The sequence below is a fragment of the Phascolarctos cinereus genome, unplaced genomic scaffold (genome assembly GCF_003287225.1).
Source record: "Phascolarctos cinereus isolate Bilbo 61053 unplaced genomic scaffold, phaCin_HiC Scaffold_3;HRSCAF=262, whole genome shotgun sequence".
In the NCBI taxonomy this organism is placed as follows: domain Eukaryota; kingdom Metazoa; phylum Chordata; class Mammalia; order Diprotodontia; family Phascolarctidae; genus Phascolarctos; species Phascolarctos cinereus.
The window spans coordinates 70,421,078-70,443,484 of NW_027555736.1; the positions used below are offsets into that span (position 1 = coordinate 70,421,078).

Genomic DNA, 22,407 nt, shown 5'->3' on the forward strand with positions numbered 1-22,407 from the left:
TGTAGATAGATAGGCAGATGGATAGATAAGTGGATGGGTGGATGGATGGATGGATAGATGGATGGATGGATGGATGGATGGACAGAGAATTTATTAAGTGATCATTATATACCAGGCATCATGTTAAGTGCTGGGAATACAAATACAGGTAAGCAAGTTAGTCCTTACAAATTTCAAAGTTCCTCCAGGGTCCTACAGGTTGGAAGCAGCTGGAGCCTCAGACAGACTGGGAGGAAACAACCTGCTGTCCTCACTTGTCTTTGCCAGAAGGGCACCGGGCATAGCGTCAAAGCAATGCAGAGGGCAAGGATTAGGTTTAATCTCCATTTTGCATACTATCCCTGGCCTGTCTCAGAAAAACCATCCATTTGTTTACAAGAGTTTGAAGTCCTCTTATTCCCTCTCATAAGCTCAGGCTTTAGGAAAATTAGCTCAGGATCTTTTTTCAGAATCAGGCATTTAAAATAAAGGAAGTTTACTCATAATGAAGCATCAGAGCAATGAAGAAATTTGAAAGTCCATGAAAATAAAACATTTCACTCACATCTACCCTCCCCTGCTCACCCTTTCTCTTTCCTTTTCTAAAAATCTCCATAGGGTCATAAGATAAGGCTTAAGGACAATTTTCATCAAATATAAAATCCTGTTTGGCTTTTAAAGTCCTTCACCACTTGGCCCTTTCCCGTCTTTCCAGTCTTCTTACACTTTGTGTTCTTCCACATGCTCTACAATCCAGCCACACTGACTTTCTGACTCTGCGATCTTTCCACAGCTGTCTCCCAAGCCTGGCATGCTCTATTTTCTCACCTCTACTTCCTGGTTTCCCTTGGCTTCCTTTCTTCCAGACACAGCCAAATTCCACCTTGCACAAGAAGCCTTTCTCAATCTTCCCCCTACCCACCCATCCACAATCCCTTCCCTAGGAGATTTCCTTCCGTTTACACAATGCATATCCTGTAGGTACATAGTTGTTTGAATGTTTTCTTCCCCATTCGATTGTAACCTCCTCAAGGGCTGGGACCATGGTTTTTTTGTTTTGCTTTGTTTTGTTTTTTGGTTTTTTTGCCTTCCTTTGTATCCCTAGTGCTTAGCACCTAGCAATCACTTAATAGGGGCAGCTAGATGGATAGGGTGCTGAGCCTGGAGTCAGGAGGACTCATCTTCCTGAGTTCAAATCTAGCCTGAGATACTTACTACCTGGCTGACTTGGGCAAGTCACTTAACTTCGCTTCAGTTTCCACATCTGTAAAATGAACAGGAGAAAGAAATGGCAAATCCCTGCAGTATCTTAGCCAAGAAAACCCCCAATGGTGTCACAAAAGTCAGACCTGACTGAAAACAAACAAACAAGAAAAGCAAAACTAACAACCCAATAACAGAACGTCTCTACGAATTACGGAAGGATGTAAAAACAATAATACTTTACATCTGAATCATCATTTACAACTTCCAAAGTACTTTCATATGCATTTTGTCCCTTGATCTCTACAACCTTGTGATGCAGAGAGTCACCGATATTCCTTTTACAAAAAATGGAATTTAGAAGTAATAGAAACGTAGACTCTAGACCCCTCAGGCAATGCTTTTTTCCCCTCTGTATCACTGTCTGCTGGCAAAGAATGCCCGGCAGCATTGCCGTGGTCTGTGCTGTCATTTCCCTGTTTTCCTATCAGCCTCCTTTTGAGTCACTATCTGGAATGACTCAAAGAGTAGACTTTCATTACTGACAGCTGCAGCTATCAGCCACCATATCTTTATACTGTTTGAGGACGACATTGTTAAAATCATCATAATACAAGAGGTTGATGGAATTGAGTTTTCTAGGGACACAAGAGGGCCTAGAGACATTTGGGTCTAGCTTGAAGCGAACAACAAAAGACAAGAAGCATGCGTGATTGGAGGCCTCTGCGCCATGGCCCAAGGGAAATAAACATTTTCCCCTGCAGTAGTTGGCCTGGTATCCTTTGGGAGAAATGACCCATTTTGACCACCCTATTTTCTCAAAATCAACATAGAGAGGAGCCTTCTGGCAGCCCTTTGGAACAGATTCATTCCTAGTGATGCTTCTGGGCTTCCGGGTGTCATGGCTACCGTTGAGGTTAGGAGGCGACTCAGGAAGGCCAAGAGAGTCCAAAAAGCTAGAATTCATCTCTCCATCAGACTGAAACACTGCAAAAGAGACCACAAAGAATTACTTAACCCCTTGAAACTGAATAGGTGACAGATAGAGTGAGCATCTAAACAATACCATGGTTTTTAGCACAGATATTTTCTTAGCTTCCATGAACTACCCCATTTTTTTTGGACTCAGCTTTAGACTTGACACCTCTATCCTAAAACTCCTAGTCATTTCCACTCCCCTCACTGCATCCTACTTTCTGTTTCTCTGAAGATTCCTTGGGAAATAGGGTGAATTCTGGAAGCTCACAATGAGGACACATTGGTTTGTAACTCTGTCTTCTATAGCCAGACCATCTGTTCCTTCAGAAGGTTTGGCTAGAAGGCAAGGTAACAAAAGCAGCTAGATGCAAGGGTGGGGAACCTACAGCCTTGAGGCCTCATGTGGCCCTCTAGGTCCTCAACTGTAGCCCTTTGACTGAATCCAAACTTCACAGAACAAATCCTTTTATTAAGGATTTAGTCTAGAGTCTAGACTAGAGCAAGAGTTCTTACCTTGGGGTCTGTGAACCTGTTTTATTAATATTTTGGTGACTTCATTTCAGTGCTTACTTTGGCTTCCTTTATAATTCTATGTATTTTATTTTATTAATTTTAAAACATTGTTCTGAGAAAAGGTCCATAGGCTTCATCAGAACTACAAAATGGGTCCATGGCACAAAAAAGATCTAGAGTAATCCTCTTTCCTTTTCTCACTCGAGTCTTTCTTCTCTACAGTCTCAAGACATGACACATGGTGCTTTGCCCAATAAAGAAAAATTTCCATTTCAGGCAAAGCATTCTCGTGAAAATTGAAGCATATGTTTTCCTCCTAAGGTTTGTGCCAATGTGAATTCGGGCAAGAATTCTGCATCAAATATAACTTGTTATTTAGCTAAACCAATTAATCAATAAGCATTGTTAAGTGCCTGCTGTGTATGGTGTACCCTGGTAGGCACTGGAGATTCCAATATAAAGGATGTAAATATATCCACTTTTAAGGAATTTATAAACTAGCAAAGTCTTAGCAGTCCCTAGCTAAGATGCTGCTGCTGACCCAACATTGAGCAGTCAGGAACTTTTGAGTTATTCTTCCCTTCATACATCCTTGCACAGATTCACTCGTGGTCAGTCACCTATATTTTTTAAATGGCTAGCTAAAGATAAGGGTGTGGGCTTTGGCTGTGGGATGCAGCAAAGTTAACTGGCCCTCTTAGGAATCCAGCTCCTGAGTTTGGCTCATAGCCGCCCAACAGGATGGACTCCTAGTTAACTTAGCATACCTACTCCAAGATGCTGTTGGCATCCTAGTTCTCCCATGTATGTTTCTCAGTCTCTTTCCCACATCCAGCTTCCTCAACTTCTCCAACTTAAGTTTCTCTGACACCTCCATTCAGGGTAAGCAAGAAGAGCTATTGTTTCTCCATCCCATGGATGGTTCAACATGGCAAGACAACGGGTCTGGCACTAGAGTGGTGGGGACTAGTGTTGCTGACTGATTGAGGACAGTACATGAACTCCAGGAGTACTTGGTGGGGCCAACTGGCAAATGACAAGAGCATTCACTACTGAGAGGGCTAACAAAAAGGTCTTCCTCAAAGAATTCTTACTCGTTGGTAGAGCCATGTATCCATTTCTGATAGGTCCAGGGTCTTCATTTTCGGTGAAGAGAACAAGTAAGGAATTCCTGTTCTCGTTATTTTTCCACTTCCGGTCAGTTCTATGGTAGTCATAATTCAAGGGAGAGCCAACATTCTTTGTGGTAAGTACCAAAAAGCTCCGGTGAGACAAGTTTCCATGAATCCAATCATTTACCTAATAACAACACATACACAGGACATAAGTATGAGAGGCACAATTGGTGAAGCAGACAGAGTTAGGAAGACTTGGGCTCAAATCCTGCTTCTGACTTATGTGTGAACATGGGCAACCCCTCAGTGTACCAAGTAACTTTCCAAGATTACAAGTGGCAAGTGACTTGCATTCTTCCATCAGTGGAAGGAGATTGTGTACCAGAAGTTCTGTCATGCTGATGAAGTCAAAGGTCTACCACCACCATCACCACCACCAAAACAAAAAAAAAATTAAATCCACAAAGCTAATGAGTACACACACAATGTTGCTCCATCATTCAGTAACCCAAAATTGACCCGAGCAGAGACAATGTTCTGTTTTTCCCTCTAATCCATGAATTCTAGACATTCTTGCTCCATTATCTCAGGGTAGCCTCATTTCTGAGCTCCTACTTATGATTTAAAAGCTCATTCTTTTTCCACTCACCGTCTGGGTGACGTCAAACACCAACCAGCCTTCTGACCTCAGAGACAGATTCCTGGATTTAAGAAGACTACCTCGCTCAGCCTCTGGTGTGGAGCCTAAAAGCTCATGGACTTCTACCTGGGAACATGAAAAGCAAGTCAATAACTATGGGATCGTTATCACCATTCTGCACTCACAAATGACACAAGTGTGGGGAGAGAGAGGAAGAGAGGGAGAGAGAGAAATACTAGATAAGCTCAGAAATTCTTGTTACAATTTTGAATTAAAATAGTCTTGTCATTCTAGGATTTTACCTGTTATAACCCAAGACACCAAGAAATCATTTTATTGGTTTGAGGGACAAGGCCCTTTTTCTTCTTTGAAACATAGAATTGTCTTCTGCTTTAGTAAGCTCCTGCCTCTCTCTCCTTCTTCCCTCTCCCCACTCACTATCCCATCTCTTTTATAACTAGTCACCTAGATCTGGACTAACCCCACGTTAATACTTGTCTCCCAGCTCCACGCTCTCTTTAGATGCCACTTACCACCTATCTTTCTCTCATACCCTTAGTAACAATGCACTGAACAAGTCAGAGTAGGAGTGTTCTATGGAATACCACACATGCTTCTTCTTTAAATTTCTTCATACTATCAAGCTCCCAGAATAGGAAACAGGATGTAGAAGGCTAGCCACGGAGTCAGGAATAGCAGTGTTCAAGGCCTACATCAGGCTCATCCTGGCTTTGTGACTACGGACAAGTCACTTAATCTCAGTACTCCAAGCAATTCATTAAGACTTTAAGTCAGGAATGAATTACTGCTCTGTACCAATGGAAGGAGTTTCTATCCTGATTAAATCCATCTGTTTCTCCCGACTCCCTCCCCAGAATCCCTTCTCCCAATTATGTTCATTGTGGCTATGACCAGTATGTACCAATATATTTACTTGCCTGTGGATTCTACAGATAAACTTATGAGCATTTGACATACTTGCACTTTTATGAGAGCAAAAATTAGTTTTGTCTCTATGATTTGGAGTTTGTTAGTAAAGTTTTCTGATAGACTAAAATGGGACTAACTTAATTTCAAATATTTGTAACCATCAATCATCACATTACCCATCTGATAGCATGACTTAATGGAGAAAATGTTGGATTTGGAATCAAGAACCCGGTTCCTCCATTACTTACTCATGTGAACTTGGGCAGTGGCTTGACCCCTCAGTTTCTTCATCTGTAAAATAAGTCTCCGTTTGACTAGATGATCTCTAAAGCCTTTTCCAATTCTAGAGATAATCTTACGATTCCGTGACAAAGATACTCCTACTTACTCTGCTATAGTGAACAGCCTTGTCTTCACTCAGGAGCTTTTGCGATTGTCTGAATTTAAATACATGGAGTTCCGCTCTTAATATCTTCTCATGTTTGCCAACAGAAGAGAGGTTGAAGAAAAAATGAGAATGATTGATGTGCACTGCAAAAGATCAGTGAAGAAAAGTCATATTAGTGAGTGTCCCCATGAACAGTGATCAACATGATTATGGGACTCCCGGCAGCCTTTGGTGGGCCAAGGGGCATCACGTCAGTGAATGTCAACACTCACATGCAGGAAAGAGGGAAATACACAGGCTACCAGGTTCAAAGAACAGGTATGGGTGGATTATCAACAGAAGCAGAATGACATGATTAAATGGAAGAACAGAAAAAGGAGATTGATTTTGAGTGCCCTGGAGATATCCACTGCCCCCTGAGATTTTACTTTTTACTTGTCAGATACTCAAAATCTCTATCATCCTCAAGCCTCCCACACCTCACCTCCCCTGTCAGATGAGAACCTCTAATCTTATTAAGAAAATGAAGGCCACCAGTGTGAGCACCTCCTTCTCCCTTTTCTTCATCTCAAAACCCCTTAACATCCTCAACTCTCTCCTCCTTTCCCTCAGTTTCTGACAGTGTGGTGGCACTTCTTGAAAGGCCAATCCCTTCTACATGTGCCCTTAAATCCTTCGCCTCCCATACTCTCCAGAAAATTGGTCTCTCAGGTGGCCCCGCCCTCTCCAAAATGTTCAGCCTCTCCTTATCTATTGATTCTTTTCCTACAGCCACCACCATGCCTGAGTCCATCTCATTCTTTAAAAAATCTTCACTTGATCCTGTCATTATCTAAAATGCTTGTCCTGTATCTTTCCTCCCTTTCTCATTCTCCCACTGTCCTTCCAAATAGACACACAAATACACTCATCTCACAATTACTTCATGACCTGTTTCTTCACCTCACCTAAGGGGCACAGGGCACAGAGGATGGGGCCTGGAATCAGGCCTAAATTCCAATCCTGCCTCAGACACTTTGTAGCTGGGTAGCCCTAAGCAAGTCACTTAACCCCTGTCAGCCTGGTTTCCCCAACTAAAAAATGGGTAGAACAATAGTACCTACCTTCCAGTGTTATTGAGAGGATCAAATGAGATAATTTTTGTGAAGTGCTTAGCACAGTACCTAGTACTTTGTTGTTATTCAGTCACCAATGCTGGCCATAGGGTTTTCTTAGCAAAGCTACTGGAGTGGTTTGCCATTTCCTTCTCCAGTGGATTAAGGCAAACAGAGGTTAAATGACTTGCCTAGGGTCATACAGCTAGTAAGTCACACAGTATCACTTAATAAATGCTTGTTTCTTTCTTTTCATCATTCCTCTCCTTCTTTCTTTTCTCCTTTCTTTCCTCCACTCCTCCCTCCTTCCTTTGTCTTTCCTTCCTTCCTTCCTTCCTTCTTCCCCTTGTTCAAAGTTTTCCACAGTCAATAGTCTTTAAATAAATAAATACACTACCAGATTCAATTCCCAAGACATTCAAGGTACAAATTCCAATACTACCAACTCCCTTCACCCCCCAAAAAAGTATCTGCCAAAAAATGTTATTGTTTTTTTAATTTGAAGTAAAAATAATCTGGGTTTGAATCCTGATCCTTCTGCTTATTATCTTCATGACCTTGGGTACATCATTTAACTAGTCGGGGCCATAGTTTCCTAATCTATGAAATGAAGAAGCTCTAAATGAATGATTGTAAGATCTACGAGAGAGAGAGACAGAGAGAAAGAGAGACAGAGAAAGGGAGAAGAGAGACAGGGAGAGAGAGAAAGAGAGAGACACAGAGAGACAGAAACAGAGACAGAGAGATGAAGAGAAGAGAAGAGAAGAGAAGAGAAGAGAAGAAGAGAAGAGAAGAGAAGAGAAGAGAAGAGGAGAGGAGAGGAGAGGAGAGGAGAGGAGAGGAGAGGAGAGGAGAGGAGAGGAGAGAGAGGAGAGGAGAGAGAGAGAGGAGAGGAGAGGAGAGGAGAGGAGAGGAGAGGAGAGGAGAGGAGAGGAAGGAGAGGAGAGGAGAGGAGAGGAGAGGAGAGGAGAGGAGAGGAGAGGAGAGGAGAGGAGAGGAGATACTAAATTAAAATCCTTCTTTCAAGTCCCATTCCTGATTTTTTGCCAGAAATTGATGAATTTTTCCCACTCTCAGGCAAAAAAGATTAGATCCCTTAACACTATTTTCCCTGTCCTTTCTATTCTGTCCATCTGCAAGGATTTGAAATGAAGGTAGAATTGAAAACAACTCAAAGTTAGAATTCCATGATTATATGATCTAATCACAATGATAATAATAGCTAGCATTTATATAGTGCTTTAAGGTTTGCAAAATGCTTTATAAATATAATCTCATTTTACTCTCACAAACAAGTCTAGGAGAGAAGTGCTGTCATTACCCCCATTTTACAGATGAGAAAACTGAGCCAGAGAGTGGTTTGCCCAAAGTCACACAGCTAGTAAATGTTTGGGACTGGATTGAGAACTGAGGTCTTCCTGCCTTCAGGGCCAGAATTCTGTCTCCATGAGCCATCCATCTAGTCTGCCTAGCAAGATCCTAGGTCCTGTTAAAAGAGCAGAGGAGAAAGGACTAGGAAAATGTGAAGCCTAATTCCACTTAATTTGCCCCAGCCTTAAAGCAGGCTCTGCACACTCACCTTTCTCTTCAAAGCTTCTCACCATGTTTCCTATCAGGACACCTGGAGTCTTGCTGATGCCACTGGGGTGTGCCACCCGACGGAATAAGTTAGTCATGAATGTGGGTGGTCTCCGGGGGACCCCAGATTTGTGGTCCAATTCCTCCATAGTAAAGAGGTGCTCCATCTCATCAATTAACATTTTCAGCTTCCAGCTCCTGGGTAGTGTAGAGAGGATCCCTGAGCAGCAAAGTAGAAGAAGCAGACTCTTCCGAAGCAGGGTTATTGCCATTGCACCTGGTGGGAATAGACAGAGGAGCTAATCAAGGAGAAAGGCAAAGGTCTTGATGGTGCAATGCCTAAGCAGGTACCTGAAATGTCACCAGTAGGGTTTTATTAAGTCCCAAGAGCCCGGGGGCAAGGAGTAGACGCTTGTGGATGTTTGATGCCTTGTATCAGTCATTTCCTAAAAGGATCTGGACCACTATGGCTAGATCAGATTCCCACCAGATAAGAGATCTGACCAAACTGTTAACTAATCATAATCACAGGAGCAGGCCCCAGGGAGACATATTTGGGTGACAAAAGGCCAAAGCAAAGAATTCCTGGTTCTAGGCAAAGGAAAGGAGAGTGGACATTTAGTTTTCACTTCCTGAACCAAGATGCTGTAGGGGAAATTGGTACTCTGCAATCTGAGGGCCAGAACCCCAAGACTTTGCACTGTCATTTCATGGATCCTCAGGGGAAATGGGAAAAGGAGAGCTCCAGGTCGCAGTTAGTGGCAAAGGGCAGATGGGATAGTATCTAGCCCATTGTTTTAGCCCGAAAAGGCAGAAATAAATATTTGTTGGCTGATAGATGCACAGCAGTGGTCTAGTCAGAGAACCCACATCCTTGCCCTGTTATCGGTCACCTGTGTGACTTGGGGCATGTTGTCTAATCTCTTTGCTTCTCAGCTTCTAGTTCAGGTTCTTCTTCTACAAAATGAGAGAGCTGGTGACCTTCAAGGTCTCTTCCAGCTCTGCATCAATGGTACTAGATGTGATGACCAGAGTCTAATGGAGTGGAAGAGGAGTGACCAGAAATAGGGCCATTAATGGGGTTCCAAGAAATTACCGCCTCAAATGCAGTTCTAGCTTCCAGGATTCATGGTGTGCTATCCAGATTCACTGGATTTAGTGAGGGCTGTGTTCAGGAAGCGTGGTGAGATCAGATATGTCACAGATTTGGGAGAACCAAAGCAGAGAGGATTTAGTACCTTACTGTAGCAGAGACAAAATAAACCTCTTTTAGTTTGATGAACAAAACTGACTTGAGAAGAGGGAGATTGGGGGAAAGAACTGTAAGAACATGCCAGGGGTCTTAATCGAGTGTTGTTTCTGTAGCCCCTTGTACTTGGAGCTGAAATGGACTTTTAAAATTATCTAACCTAACCCCCTGATTTTAACTAGCCCTACCCTCTCGTTTTATCTAGTTCCACCAATGAGGAAAGGAGACTGAGAGAATTCGGTGAATTTCTGAAGATCACAAAGGTAATAAGTTATCTCCCCAGAATTCCAAACCAATTCTGATTGCATACCTAATGCTCATGCTATCATACTATTTTCAGGAACTAATCTCTCTCTCTCTCTCTCTCTCTCTCTCTCTCTCTCTCTCTCTCTCTCTCTCTCTCTCTCTCTCTCTCTCCCCATCCTTCCCTTCCTCTCCATTTTTCTTTGTCTTACTTTGTTTTTTGGGGGATGGGAGGGGGACACAGAAAAGATGTAAGTGGAAGAAGTTGATGCCAAAGGGAAATCTGAATTTTTTCCTTCAGTTAGAAAGCCCAAGGGAAGAGATAAGATTTGATAAGAATGCCTGATTCCTGGGTGAGGCCTAGAAGCAGATTTTAGGATAAAATGATTGTAATACTTTGCAATCTGGGCCTGGATTGTGAAGATCTTCCTGCCTAAATCAAAGGACACTTAAAAAGTGTGTTAAGTGAGCATGGGAGTAGATTCTGAGAATGGGTATGATGGATTAAGAAAAACACTGCTTTTGAGATCAAAAGGCCCAAATTTCAATTCTGGGTCTGCTATTTATTGCCTATGAGCAGCTACATGGTGCAGTGGATAGAGCATGGGACCTAGAATCAGGAAGACGTGAATTCAAATCTGGCCTCAGACACTTACTAGCTAGGTGACCCTGTGCAAGTCATTTAACCCTGTTTGCCTCAGTTTCCTCATCTGTAAAATGAGCTGGAGAAAGAAAGGGCAAACCACTCCAGTATCTCTGCCAAGAAAAGCCCAAATAGGGTCACAAAGAGTCAGACATGATCGAACAATAACAACTTATTGCTGACCTTGGACACACATAATAATAATTATACACATATGCACACATATACATATGTATGTGTGTATGTGGTGTAGCACTTTCGTAGTTATGAGAGTTTTATAAACATTATCTCTTTTGATCCTTGAAGCAATTCAGTGTGGTAAGTACTGTAGATACTCATATTAATTTAACAGATGAGGAAACTGAGGCACTGAATAGTTAAGTGACTTTGCCCATGATCTCACAAAGCTAGTAAGTGTCAAAGGCAAAACTCCAGGATTCAAGTCTGATGTTCTTGGGACCGTACCACAACTCCTCTCATACTACTTAACCTCTTTGGTTCTCGGTTTCCTCTTGTTTCAATGGGGGAGATTAGACTGAGTGACCCCTAAGTCCCTTCTAGAACTAATACCTGTGATCCAATGATCCTTTGACTTCCCAGACGCAGCCAATGATTCGCAGGTGGTTTGGGTTCAGTGAGCATAAAAGGTAGGTGGCTATTTTGGGGTTATCAGAGGCATGGGTCAGTTTCTGAAGTGCTTACTCTTGGCCATTGGCAATGGCAGCCTTCCTGAGTCTCAGATCCATGCCTTTTCAAAGGTTTCTGCTTAAAGAGAAGATGCACACCCAATTTCTTTCAAGGCAAGTAATGTGAGAGAACTTCTGTTCCCTCTGTACAAAAGACATCTAGATAAGGACTTCCTGATCTAAGATGGAGGAGATAGGCCTATGGTCAATTGTACATGTGCCCAAACGTACATAGGCCTCTCTGGAACAGTCTCAGGCTTAAGAAGGAATATTGTCACAGTCACAAAATCTCAAGGTTGGAAGGGAGCCCAGAGGTTATTAAGGCTTAATCCCTCACTAGACACTAATCACGCTTGCATCACACCTGACAAATGAGGATCCCGCACTCCCTTGAAGGCCGTCAGTGAGGGAAAACCCACCACCTACCAAGGTAGCACATTCCACTTTGGAATATTTAGGGTTTCTAGGAAGTCTTCCTTACTTTAAGTTTAAATCTGCCCTTTTTGCATTTCTTCTGGTTGTGCCCTCTGGGGCTAAGTAAAATATGTGTGATCCTTCTTCCTTATGACAGCCCTTCATATTCTTCCAAGGTCTTGTTTTATTCTGTCATTTAGTCAGTGGATAACAAAGCATTTAAGTGATTACTATGAGCCAGGCTCATAGTGCTAAGTACTAAGACTACAAAGAAAGACAAAAACTGGGCACCTGTTTTCAAGGACCTCACTGTTCTAATGGAGGAGACAATGAAAACATGCAAACAATTACCTATATGCAAAATATATTCATTATAATGGAAAGTAATCTCAGAAGATGGGGAAAGGGGTGGAGAACTGGAAAAACCTCCTGCAAAAACTGAGCTTTGATCTGAGTCTTCAAGGAAATCAGGAAGGTCTAGAAGAAGAGATAAGGGCAGAGAGTATGTTCCAGGTCGGGGACAGCCAGTGCAAATGCAAGGAATAGAAAAAAGATCAGCAAGACAGTCAAAAGATTACTGGATCACAGGACTTAGTAGAACCTTGGAAGACATCCGTGGTTAGTGAGCATGAGGTGGGTCATGTTTGTGTGCATGAACCAGCAAAGGAGGTGGAAAAGAAGTAGTCAGAAAGGTGGGAGAAGAATCAGGAGAGAAAATCTAGGAGAAGAGGGTCAGGATCAGAGCATCAAAGGTCACGGGGAGGTCAAGGAGGATGAGATTGAGAAAAGATCACAATGATAACTTTGGAGAGAGCAGTTGTAATTGAATGATGAAGACAAAAGTCAGATTGCAAAGGATTTAGAAGCAAGTGAGAGGAGAGGAAATGAAGGCACCAAGTACATATGACTTTCTTCAAGGCATTTAACCAAGAAGGGGAGGAGAAATAGGATGCCATCTCACTTCTATCTTTTAGCGGATTTGGCTAGTGGAAATTAATCCACTACTGCATGGAATAGTGGTAAAAGATTCTGAAAGACCTGGGTTTAAATCTTCCTCTTCTCCTTAAGCTGTAAGATTGGTCAGGTCCTAGTTTCCCCAGCTGCTAGCCATCCTTTCTCATCAAGCTCACAGGCTCCTCAGCTAAGTGTTTGAATCATTCTTGCCATTAAATCTCTTTAATTGGATGAAGGAAACAGGATTGTGACTCACCCCTCTTCAGCCTCACTTTGTGCCAGTGTTAATGTTTGCTTTGGGGTCTAGAGGCCCTCAGAGAAAATTTCCTTTGGCATTTCTTGGGTGTTGAGAGGCAGGGAGCAAAGCAACGGTTGCCATTCCTCACCAGGAAACTGCTCGAATTCAGGCAACGTGGAGATCATGTCGGCCTCTTTGGGGAAACTGTCCAAATCCTTAGTACAAAGACTCAGATCCAAAAGAGACATGTGGAAACCAATGTGTCTCAGTGAGGTAGAACTCTGAAAATCAAAGTTTCTTTTTTTGTTTGGGTTTCCCTGGGGAAGATCTGAGGAAAGAGGGTCTTCTGATAACGATTTGTTTCTAAGGAAACACAGAATCATTCAATCATAGAAAATTTGGAGGTGGAAGGCATCTTAGAGATAACATCGACCAATCCAGTAGAATGTTAGCTTTTGAGAGTATAGGCTGTTTTATTTTTACCTAGGTATCCCCAGGATCTAGGGTAGTACTTTGCACAACCTAGGAACTTATAAACGTATGTTCGATTGGATTCTGTAAATGTTACCTTTCTTCTCCTTCTTCTCCTTCTTCTTCTTCTTCTTCTCCTCCTCCTCCTTCTTCTTCTTCTACTTCCTCTTCTTTCTCTTATCTTTCTCCTTCTCCTTCTTGTTCTTCTTCTCCTTCTTGTTCTTGTTGTTGTTGTTGTTGTTCTCCTCCTCCTCCTCCTCCTCCTCCTCCTCCTCCTCCTCCTCCTCCTTCTTCTTCTTCTTCTTCTTCTTCTTCTTCTCTTCTTTCTCTTATCTTTCTCCTTCTCCTTCTTGTTCTTCTTTGTTCTTCTTGTTGTTCTTCTCCTTCTTCTTCGTTGTCATTACCTTCAGATCACCTGACTGCTTAGCGACAGACTGTAGCCTTTAGCTACACTTAGCTCTTTAAAAAGCACTAATGTTCTGATGAGTTCAAGTTTGAGAACTGCTAATCAAAATAGAAGGTACAATAGAGCCTGTCACCCCCTGAATTATGCTCACACCACTGCAAGCTTATCTTTGGGTCATTTCCTTGTGCCCCAAACATTCCCATACATACACTGAATGGAATGGAATGTTGCTACCGAGTAGCAAGAAATTATTCATATGAGGCAATCAGAGAAGCAAAGTTTGTAACTATTGGGGAGTGACTGGAAACACCTCCCCAAACACACTATAGTTGCAGGAATGAAATGTTGTTACTGAATAGCAAGAGATTATTCATATGAGGCAATCAGAGAAGCACAGGAAGATGTGTTTGAACAGATGCAATATGAAATAAGTGGAATAAAAAGAACAATAGACACTGACTCCAACAACATAAAGAAACTGAATATCGAGCATCTGAAGAACCAGTAACAGTTCTAGAAAGTCAATAAAAAAACATAACTCCCTCCCTCTCTGGAAGAGAGGCAAGGAACTATTGGAGGAAATTGGTACATATATTGTCAGGTGCATTCACATTTTCAGGCATTTTTGCATATTTGTTTTTCTTTCTTAGAAAGTGTCAAATGCATTTACTTTGAGGGGTGTTTTTGAGACAGCTAGGTGGTGCAGTGGTAAGAGTGCTGGGCTTGCAGTCAGGAAGATCTAAGTTCAAATTCAGCTGCAGACACTAGCTATGTGACCCTGGTCAAGTCACTTCATCTCTGCCTGCCTTGGTTCCTCATTTATTAAATAAGGATAATAAGAGTACTTACCTCCCAGGGCTGTTGCAAGGAGCAGATGAGATGATTTTTGTAAAAGGACCCTGCAAACCTTAAAGTATTATGTTATTATTACTCATTACTGAGTCTGGGATGGGTAGAGGGAGTATTTTTTCCCAAAATGACCAATATAAAACCAAAAACAACCTGTAAGATTTATTTTTTAAAAAAGAAGTGATATGGGCTTGAACTTAGTTGTATAAGTATATATATATATATATATATATATATATATTTGAAATACATTATGGAGGAAGAATTGACAATACTTGTCAATTAATTGGTTATAACAATAAGGAAGAATGATAAGAACTCTTTTTTTAGTTCATCAAATGTTTATTTTTTTATTTTTTTCTGTCTTTTTTATTTATTAATTTATTTTGATTTATCAACAATCATTTCCATAAGCTTTTGAGTTTTAAATTTTTCTCCTTTCCCTCCCCACCTCCTTCCCCAAGACAGGCGTGCAATCTGATATAGGCTATACATATACATTCCTACTAAACAGATTTTCACATTAGTGATGTTGTAAATGAGAATTAGAACTAATATGAGGAACCACCAGAAAGAGAAAACAAAACACAACAGAAGAAAAAAAAAGAGTAAATAATATGCTTTGATCTGCATTCAAACTCCATAGTTCTTTCTTTGGATATGGATAGCATTTTCCATCACGAGACTTTTGGAGATGTCTTAGATGCTTGCATTGCTGAGAAGGACTAAATCTATCAAAGATAGTGATCGCACAACATGGCTGTTACTGTGTACAACATTCTCCTGGTTCTGTTCACTTCACTCAGCATCAGTCCATACAAGTCTTTCCAGGTTTTTCTGAAGCCTGCCTGCTCATCATTTCTTATAGCACAATAGTATTCCATTATATTCATATACCACAACTTGTTCAGCCATTCTCCAGTTGATGGGCATCCCCTCAATTTCCAATGTTTTGCTGCCACAAAAAGAGCTGCTATAAATATTTTTGTACTTGTGGGTCCTTTTCCCATTTGTATGATCTCTTTGGGATACAGCCCTAGAAGTGCTATTGCTGGGTCAAAGGGTGTCCACATTTTTATAGTCTTTTGGGTATAGTTCCAAATTGCTCTCCAAAATGGTTGGATCATTTCACGACTCCACCAACAATGCATCAGTGTTCCAACTTTCCCACATCTTCTCCAACATTTATCATTTTCCTGTTTTGTCATGTTAGCCAATCTGATAGATGTCATGTGGTACCCCAGAGTTGTTTTGATTTGCATTTCTCTAATCAATAGTGATTTAGAGCATTTTTTCACCTGACTATAGATTACTTTAATTTTTTCATCTGAGAACTGCCTGTTCATACCCTTTGACCATTTACCAATTGGGGAAGGACTTGTATTCTTATAAATTTGACATAATTCTCTATATATTTTAGAAATGAAGCCCTTATCAGTGACACTGGTTGTAAAAATTCTTTCCTAGTTTTCTACTTCCCCTCAATCTTGATTGCATTCGCTTTGTTTGTGCAAAAACATTTCAACTTAATGTAATCAAAATTATCCGTTTTGCATTCCATAATGTTCTCTCTTTCCTGTTTCGTCATGAATTCTGCTGTTCTCCATAAATTTGACAGGTAAACTATTCCATGCTCTCCTAGTTTGTTTATACTATCAGACTTTATATCTAAATCATGAACCCATTTTGACTTTATTTTGGTATATGGTGTGAGATTTTGGTCTATTCCTGGTTTCTGACATACTCTTTCCCAGTTTTCCCAGCAGTTTTTGGGATCTTTGGGTTTATCAAATAGTAGATTACTATAGTCAATGACTACTGTGTCTTGCATACCTAACCTATTCCACTGATCCACCACTCTATTTCTTAGTACCAAGCAGTTTTGATGATTGCTGCTTTATAATACAATTTAAGATCTGGAACGGCTAGGCCACCTTCCCCTGCATTTCTTTTCATTAGTTCTCTTGATATTCTGGATGTTTTGTTATTCCAAATGAATCTTGTTATTATTTTTTCTAGCTCTATAAAATAATTTTTTCATAGTTTGACTGGTATGGCATTGAATAAGTAAATTAGCTTAGGTAGAATTGTCATTTTTATTATATTAGATGATAAGAACTCTAAATGAGTTCTGTGGGAACAAAACTCTTAGAAGTCTCTCTAAGATCAGTTATCAAGCAATTTAACAGCAATTAAAATAGCTCACACTTTCCAGGCCCTATAATCAAAGTTTTATTAATACTTTTCCTCTCAGCAACCAGATAAGGGAGGTAGTTGTATGACCATGGGCATGTTGCTTAATGCTTAATGCCCCTGAGCCTTGATTTCTTCAGCTGTAAAATGACCTGAAAAGACAGAACAAAAATAACTATTAAGGAGTTGCTAACCAACATATAAAGAGATAGTAAGAAAGAACCCAGTTACTTAGTAAACAAGTCACCTGGCCCAGGTGAACTTGCAATGACCCCCAACTAAATCTTACCTCTCTTCAAAGCTTGGGAGTTGTTATAGATATTTGGGGAGCAGTCAGTCAGTCAACGAACATTTGTAAGTTCCTACTACGTGCCAGTCATTGTGCTTAAGCATTGAATGGAAATGTTGAAGCCTGCTATGAGACCCCAGGATCCTACAGGAGGTTTATATGCACAAATAAGGTTAGTGAAAGCCCTCTTGCTATCTGTGGCCTAGAACCCTCTTGGTGAAATCTGAAACCTCCCACAGCTGATAATATTGTGAAATTGGCCTGAATTTAGAATTTTAGAAATCTGACTTCCTGATTCTTGCTCTGAGTGGCCTTGGGCTAATTCTGTAACCCTAAGTTAAGTAGTCAGAAGGTGGAGAGAATAATCATGTATATAGTGCCTACTATGTGCCAGGAATTGTGCTAAGCATTTGATAAAGATTATAGTATTTTATCTTCATAACAACCTGGTGGTATTACTATCCTTATTTTGCCGTTGAGGAAAGTGGGGCAAGCAGATGTTAAGTGACTTGTCCAGGGTCACATAGCCAGTAAATGTGTGAGGCCAGATATGAACTCAGGTCTTCCCGACTTCAGGCCCAGGGCTTTATAGACTGTACCACCTGGTTATTGGACTAGAATCAGGGGTGGGGAACCTGCAGTCTCGAGGCCTTCTAGGTCCTTGGGTGAGGCCTTTTGATTGAGTTCAAGTTTTACAGAACAAATCCGTTTATAAAGGGGACTAGTCCTGTGAAGTTTGGATTCTGTCAAAGGGCTGCACTTGAGGACCTAGAGGGCCACATGTGGCCCCGAGGCTGCAGGTTCCCCAGCCCTGGATTAGAGGAATTCAAAAGATTAGAGACTAAGAAATAGAGAGGATTTTAGAGGCCCCTGAGTCCAACCACTTCATTTTACAGATGAGGAAACTGAAAACCAGAGAGGGTTAAATTATTTGTTTAGGGTCACATGGCTAGTAAATAACAGGGAGGATTCAAATGCAGCTTTTCCTGACTCTAAAGAGGCTCTGTCCTCTTTGCCACTACAAACTCTAGAATCCTATGATTCTGTTAACCCTAGCTGACACACAAACAACCTGCTGGAAAGCAGTATTTCAGTATTTACCATTTCAGTATTTACAATGACCTACACTGTTCACACACCCAGGTACCTCTTTGTTCTTGAATCCATGATAAGATTGAGGAGGTTTTTCTAGCACTGGTTTCTTTTCAAATCTGCTGTACGGCACAGCATTCAGTTATTCCTCTGGGCTCTGGGAAAGGGAGAAATCCTTTGTCACAATCCAAACTATTTAAGAAGTATTGCAGAAATACCACTATTAGGTCTGTATCCTAAAGAGATCAAAGAAAAGGGGAAAGGACCTATTTGTACAAAAATATTTATAGCAGCTCTTTTTGTGGTAGCAAAAAACAAATGGAAATTGAGGTGATGGCCATCCATTGGGGAATCGGCTGTACAAGCTGTGGTATGTGATTGTAATGTAATAATATTGTGTATAAGAAATGACGAATGGGATGGTTACATGAACTGATGCAGAGTAAAGTGAGCAGAACCAGAGGAACATTGTACTCAGCAACGGCACCATTGTACGATGAACAACTGTGCAAGATTTAGCTGCGTTGATCAAGACAAGAATCTAAGGCAATCAAGGAACTCATGATGAAAAATGTAATCCAGCTCCGGAGAAAGAACTGATGAACTTTGAATGCAGATTGAAACATATTTTTTCACTTTATTATTCACTTGCTTTTATATATATGGATGTATTTTTGCAATATGACTTATGTGGAAATATGTTTTGCATGACTCCACATGTATGATTGATATATTGTTTGCCTTCTTAATGAGTGAAGGAGAGGCTACAGGGAGGGAAAGAATTTGTAACTCAAAAAAATTTAATGAATGTTAAAAATATTTTTTAAAAGAGATGTTTTGCACGTCCCATATCATCACTAAAAAAATTGAAATAGCCCTCCACTTCATCTCTAAACCTCTCAGCAGTGGAATAGAACATGGGATATTGCCTCTAGGTGAGAATCTGTAGAAATTCCAGTGTGAATGAAAGAAGATTGAGGAGTGTCTCAGAAAACGGGAAAAGCAAGAGATTTTCTGAATCTTTGGTTTTGAATTAAACTTGCTTTAACATCCCTAGCTTCTAAACTAACAGGCTAACCTATCCACACCCTGGGGGCTAATGCAGAAATACTTAAGTATTCATCTTAATGAACCTAATGAAGTAATTTCCCCTACTACCTTTCCTCCACACCTCTAAGACAATTTGAAAGAACCATGATTCTCAAATGACTATGCTAGCAGCCCCTATTTAGGTTAGGTAAGATAGATGTATACTTAAATGGGTAATAAATAGAAAAGGAATCAAAGCAGGAAGAGAACAATTCTTCTCTTCTTTTTAGAACTGCTGCTACTGAATAGACTGGGAAGGAAGCAATCATTTATTAAGCACCTACTATGTGCCTGGCACTATGTTAAGCACTTTACATATCACACCTCATTTGTTCCTCGCAAAAACTTTGTGAGGTGGGTGTTATTACCACCCTCATTTTACAGTTGAGAAAATGGAATCAAACTGAGAGGTTAAGTGACTTGCCCAGGGTCATACAGCTAGCAAGTGTCTGATGCTGGATTCGAATTCAGGTCTCTACTGACACCAGGTCCAGAGCTTCAAATCAACTGAAGCCCCAGTGGAGGGAGGAGGTGGCTAAAAGATTGAGGTGGGGGAGATTTATTCTAACTGCTCACTTAGCATGGGCTTGGGCCCAGACCAAGTCCCATCTTTCTGCAAGAAGCCCTTCTGAGGTTGTTCCTAGCTCTGCCGGCTAGAGCCAAGCAGAAGTCTAATCCTTCTTTCATATGACTGCCTTCAGATATACTAAGAAAGCTATCATTTCCCCCCAGGTTTTCTTTTCTGAAAGCTAAACACCCCCCATCTTTTTTTCAAGAATCTTCATAAGACATAGACTGTGGGCCCTCTACCACCTTTCCTGGCCTTCTCCAGATGCTCCCCACCTTATTCAGATCCTTTCTAAAATGGGGGACCCCAGACCTGAGTACAATATCCCCCATATTGTCTGACTAGGGCAGAGTGTGGGAGGACTATCCACCTCCCCAGCCCTATGCACAACGTTTTTCCATGCTATCTAACCTTGCTTTCACTTTCCCAGTTACCATATTGAATTTTTCATCTACCAAAGTCCCTAGATATTTTTCAGACAAGCTGTTATCTAGAGACCATCCTTTGCCTCTGCATTTTATCCTTAGAAAGTTTATTCTCTGAAGTTAAAACTTTGCATTTGTTGCTGTTAAATTTCACGTTATTGGATTCAGCCCAGTATCTGGGCTGTCAAGATTCTTTGAGCTCTTGACCCTGTCATCCAATGTGTTAACCATCTCCTAGCTTTCATGTAATTTGAAGCTTTGAAAAGTACGGCATCTACGTATCCACCCACCTCAATGATAAAAATGCTAAATAGCAGAAGGCTAAGCCCAGATCACTGGAGACCTCCTTCTAAGTTGACATCGAAACATTAATGGATATTTAAGAGGTCTGACTGTTGTAACAGTTCTGAATCAACTTCTAATAGCATTCATTTTTTCTATTACTCACTGGGCTCTTGGCACATGCTACTTTGTTATTTCTCTTTTTTATGAACATCATAAATTCCCAATCAGGTTAAAATCCCCTCAAGGTCAAGTATATATGCATATATATATATATATGTGTGGTGTGTGTGTGTGTGTGTGTGTGAGTATATATATGTATACTGGGAATGAGGCCTAGGGGTAGGGAATGTAGGCAATTGCCTACATAAGAAGAAATAAGGGATGAAATGACGAACACTTAAAATAACGTTTTATATAAATGGCCATCAAGACAGGTAGCTGTAGCAGTAGATAAAGTTCTGAACTTTGTCCCAACTTCATACAGAGCTCTACGTACAGTGCTTAACACAGGGCAGATGCTGAATAAATATTTGTGATACTGATGTCATCAGGGAGATGTCCCTTAGAATCCTTCCTCAGGCACTTACAGCTATGTGACTGAGCAAGTCACTTCATCTCTGTTTCCCATTTCTGTACCTGTCAAATGGATGTAATAATAGAACTTACCTCACAGGGTTGTCATCAGGATCAAAAGGATAACATTTAATTAAAGTTCTTTGCAAACTTGAAAATACTGCATAAATATTGTTATTGTTTATGCCAGAAAATCCTTTCTTCCAGATATTCATTCAGTGATATCAGTTTACATATGGAAGGCTCAAAGCCTCTCCCACCCAGGCAAGAGCCTATAAAGGGGTGCATTTCCAACCTTGCTAGGGTTCACAATTGTCTTTGTCCCAACTTCCTATATAGCTCTACCTACACAGAATAGATGCTGAATAAATATTTATGATCCTGATGGTCATTTACAAAGAGGAGATCTGAGTATGGTTTACAAGAACTTCTATAAAGTTATAGAAACAGCCTTCTCTTCCCCAAGGAAAGGCATCCTTGATTCTTTCTAAAATGGCACAAGGTTGTTTCTAACTGATCTCAAGCTGGTATGGCTATGCCATTGTTTTCATTTAAGACTGAAGAACTTTAAGCTGTGTAGACAATCTGCTGAATTACCTTCTCCAGGTCACCTATAGCAGACAGCACATTTCTCTCTCTCTCTCTCTCTCTCTCTCTCTCTCTCTCTCTCTCTCTCTCTCTCTCTCTCTCTCTCTCTCTCTCTCTCTCTCTCTCTCTCTCTCTCTTCCCTTCCCACAAAAACAAAGCAAAACAAGACGAAAAGAAGTATATCAGCCCTTCCAGCAAAGTCGAGCATGCACTCTAACCTCTTGCCTAAAGGATAAGTGACTGAGTAGAAGTCTCTTTTTGTTTTGGTTGTCAACCATCTTTGTGTCTACCCCTAAATCACAAGGACCAAGGGGTCAGCCAGGAGGTGCTGGTCCTGTGTTCCCAGTTCTATGAGAAGTGCTCCAGTTCAGCCTCTTGCACACAGTGCTTGGCCCATAATGGCACTTAATACACATTTATTGACTACTAGTAGAATCTGCTGACACTGTAGAATCACAGAACGTCAGAGTTGGAAGGGACCTTATTGGACTGTCCAGTCCAACTTCTCATTTACCCATGAGGAGGCTGAATCTCAGAGGGGTGAAGACACTTGAAAGAAGTCACACAGATTAAAAGTAATGGAGCTGAGATTCAGACCTAAGACCTCTGATTCTAAATCTAACATTCTTTTCATTAACCACCAAGTGACCTGAACTACATTGGAATACAGGGCACTCCATTGACATTCTCAGCAAAACTACAGCATGGCTTTCCAATTCAATATTTCATATGCT

At 41.0% G+C, this 22,407-nt stretch overlaps 1 protein-coding gene across 1 annotated transcript; it reads right to left on the minus strand.

The window, feature by feature from the left end:
* Positions 1 to 1,720: 1,720 nt before the first annotated feature.
* LOC110215386 (protein DVR-1-like) lies at positions 1,721 to 8,690 on the minus strand. Its single transcript, XM_020996767.2, has 5 exons — positions 8,420 to 8,690; positions 5,747 to 5,889; positions 4,438 to 4,554; positions 3,768 to 3,972; positions 1,721 to 2,169 (listed from the first exon to the last, which is right to left on the minus strand). The coding sequence occupies exons 1-5, from the start codon at positions 8,688 to 8,690 to the stop codon at positions 1,721 to 1,723; spliced, it is 1,185 nt and encodes a 394-aa protein (XP_020852426.2).
* Positions 8,691 to 22,407: the final 13,717 nt, after the last annotated feature.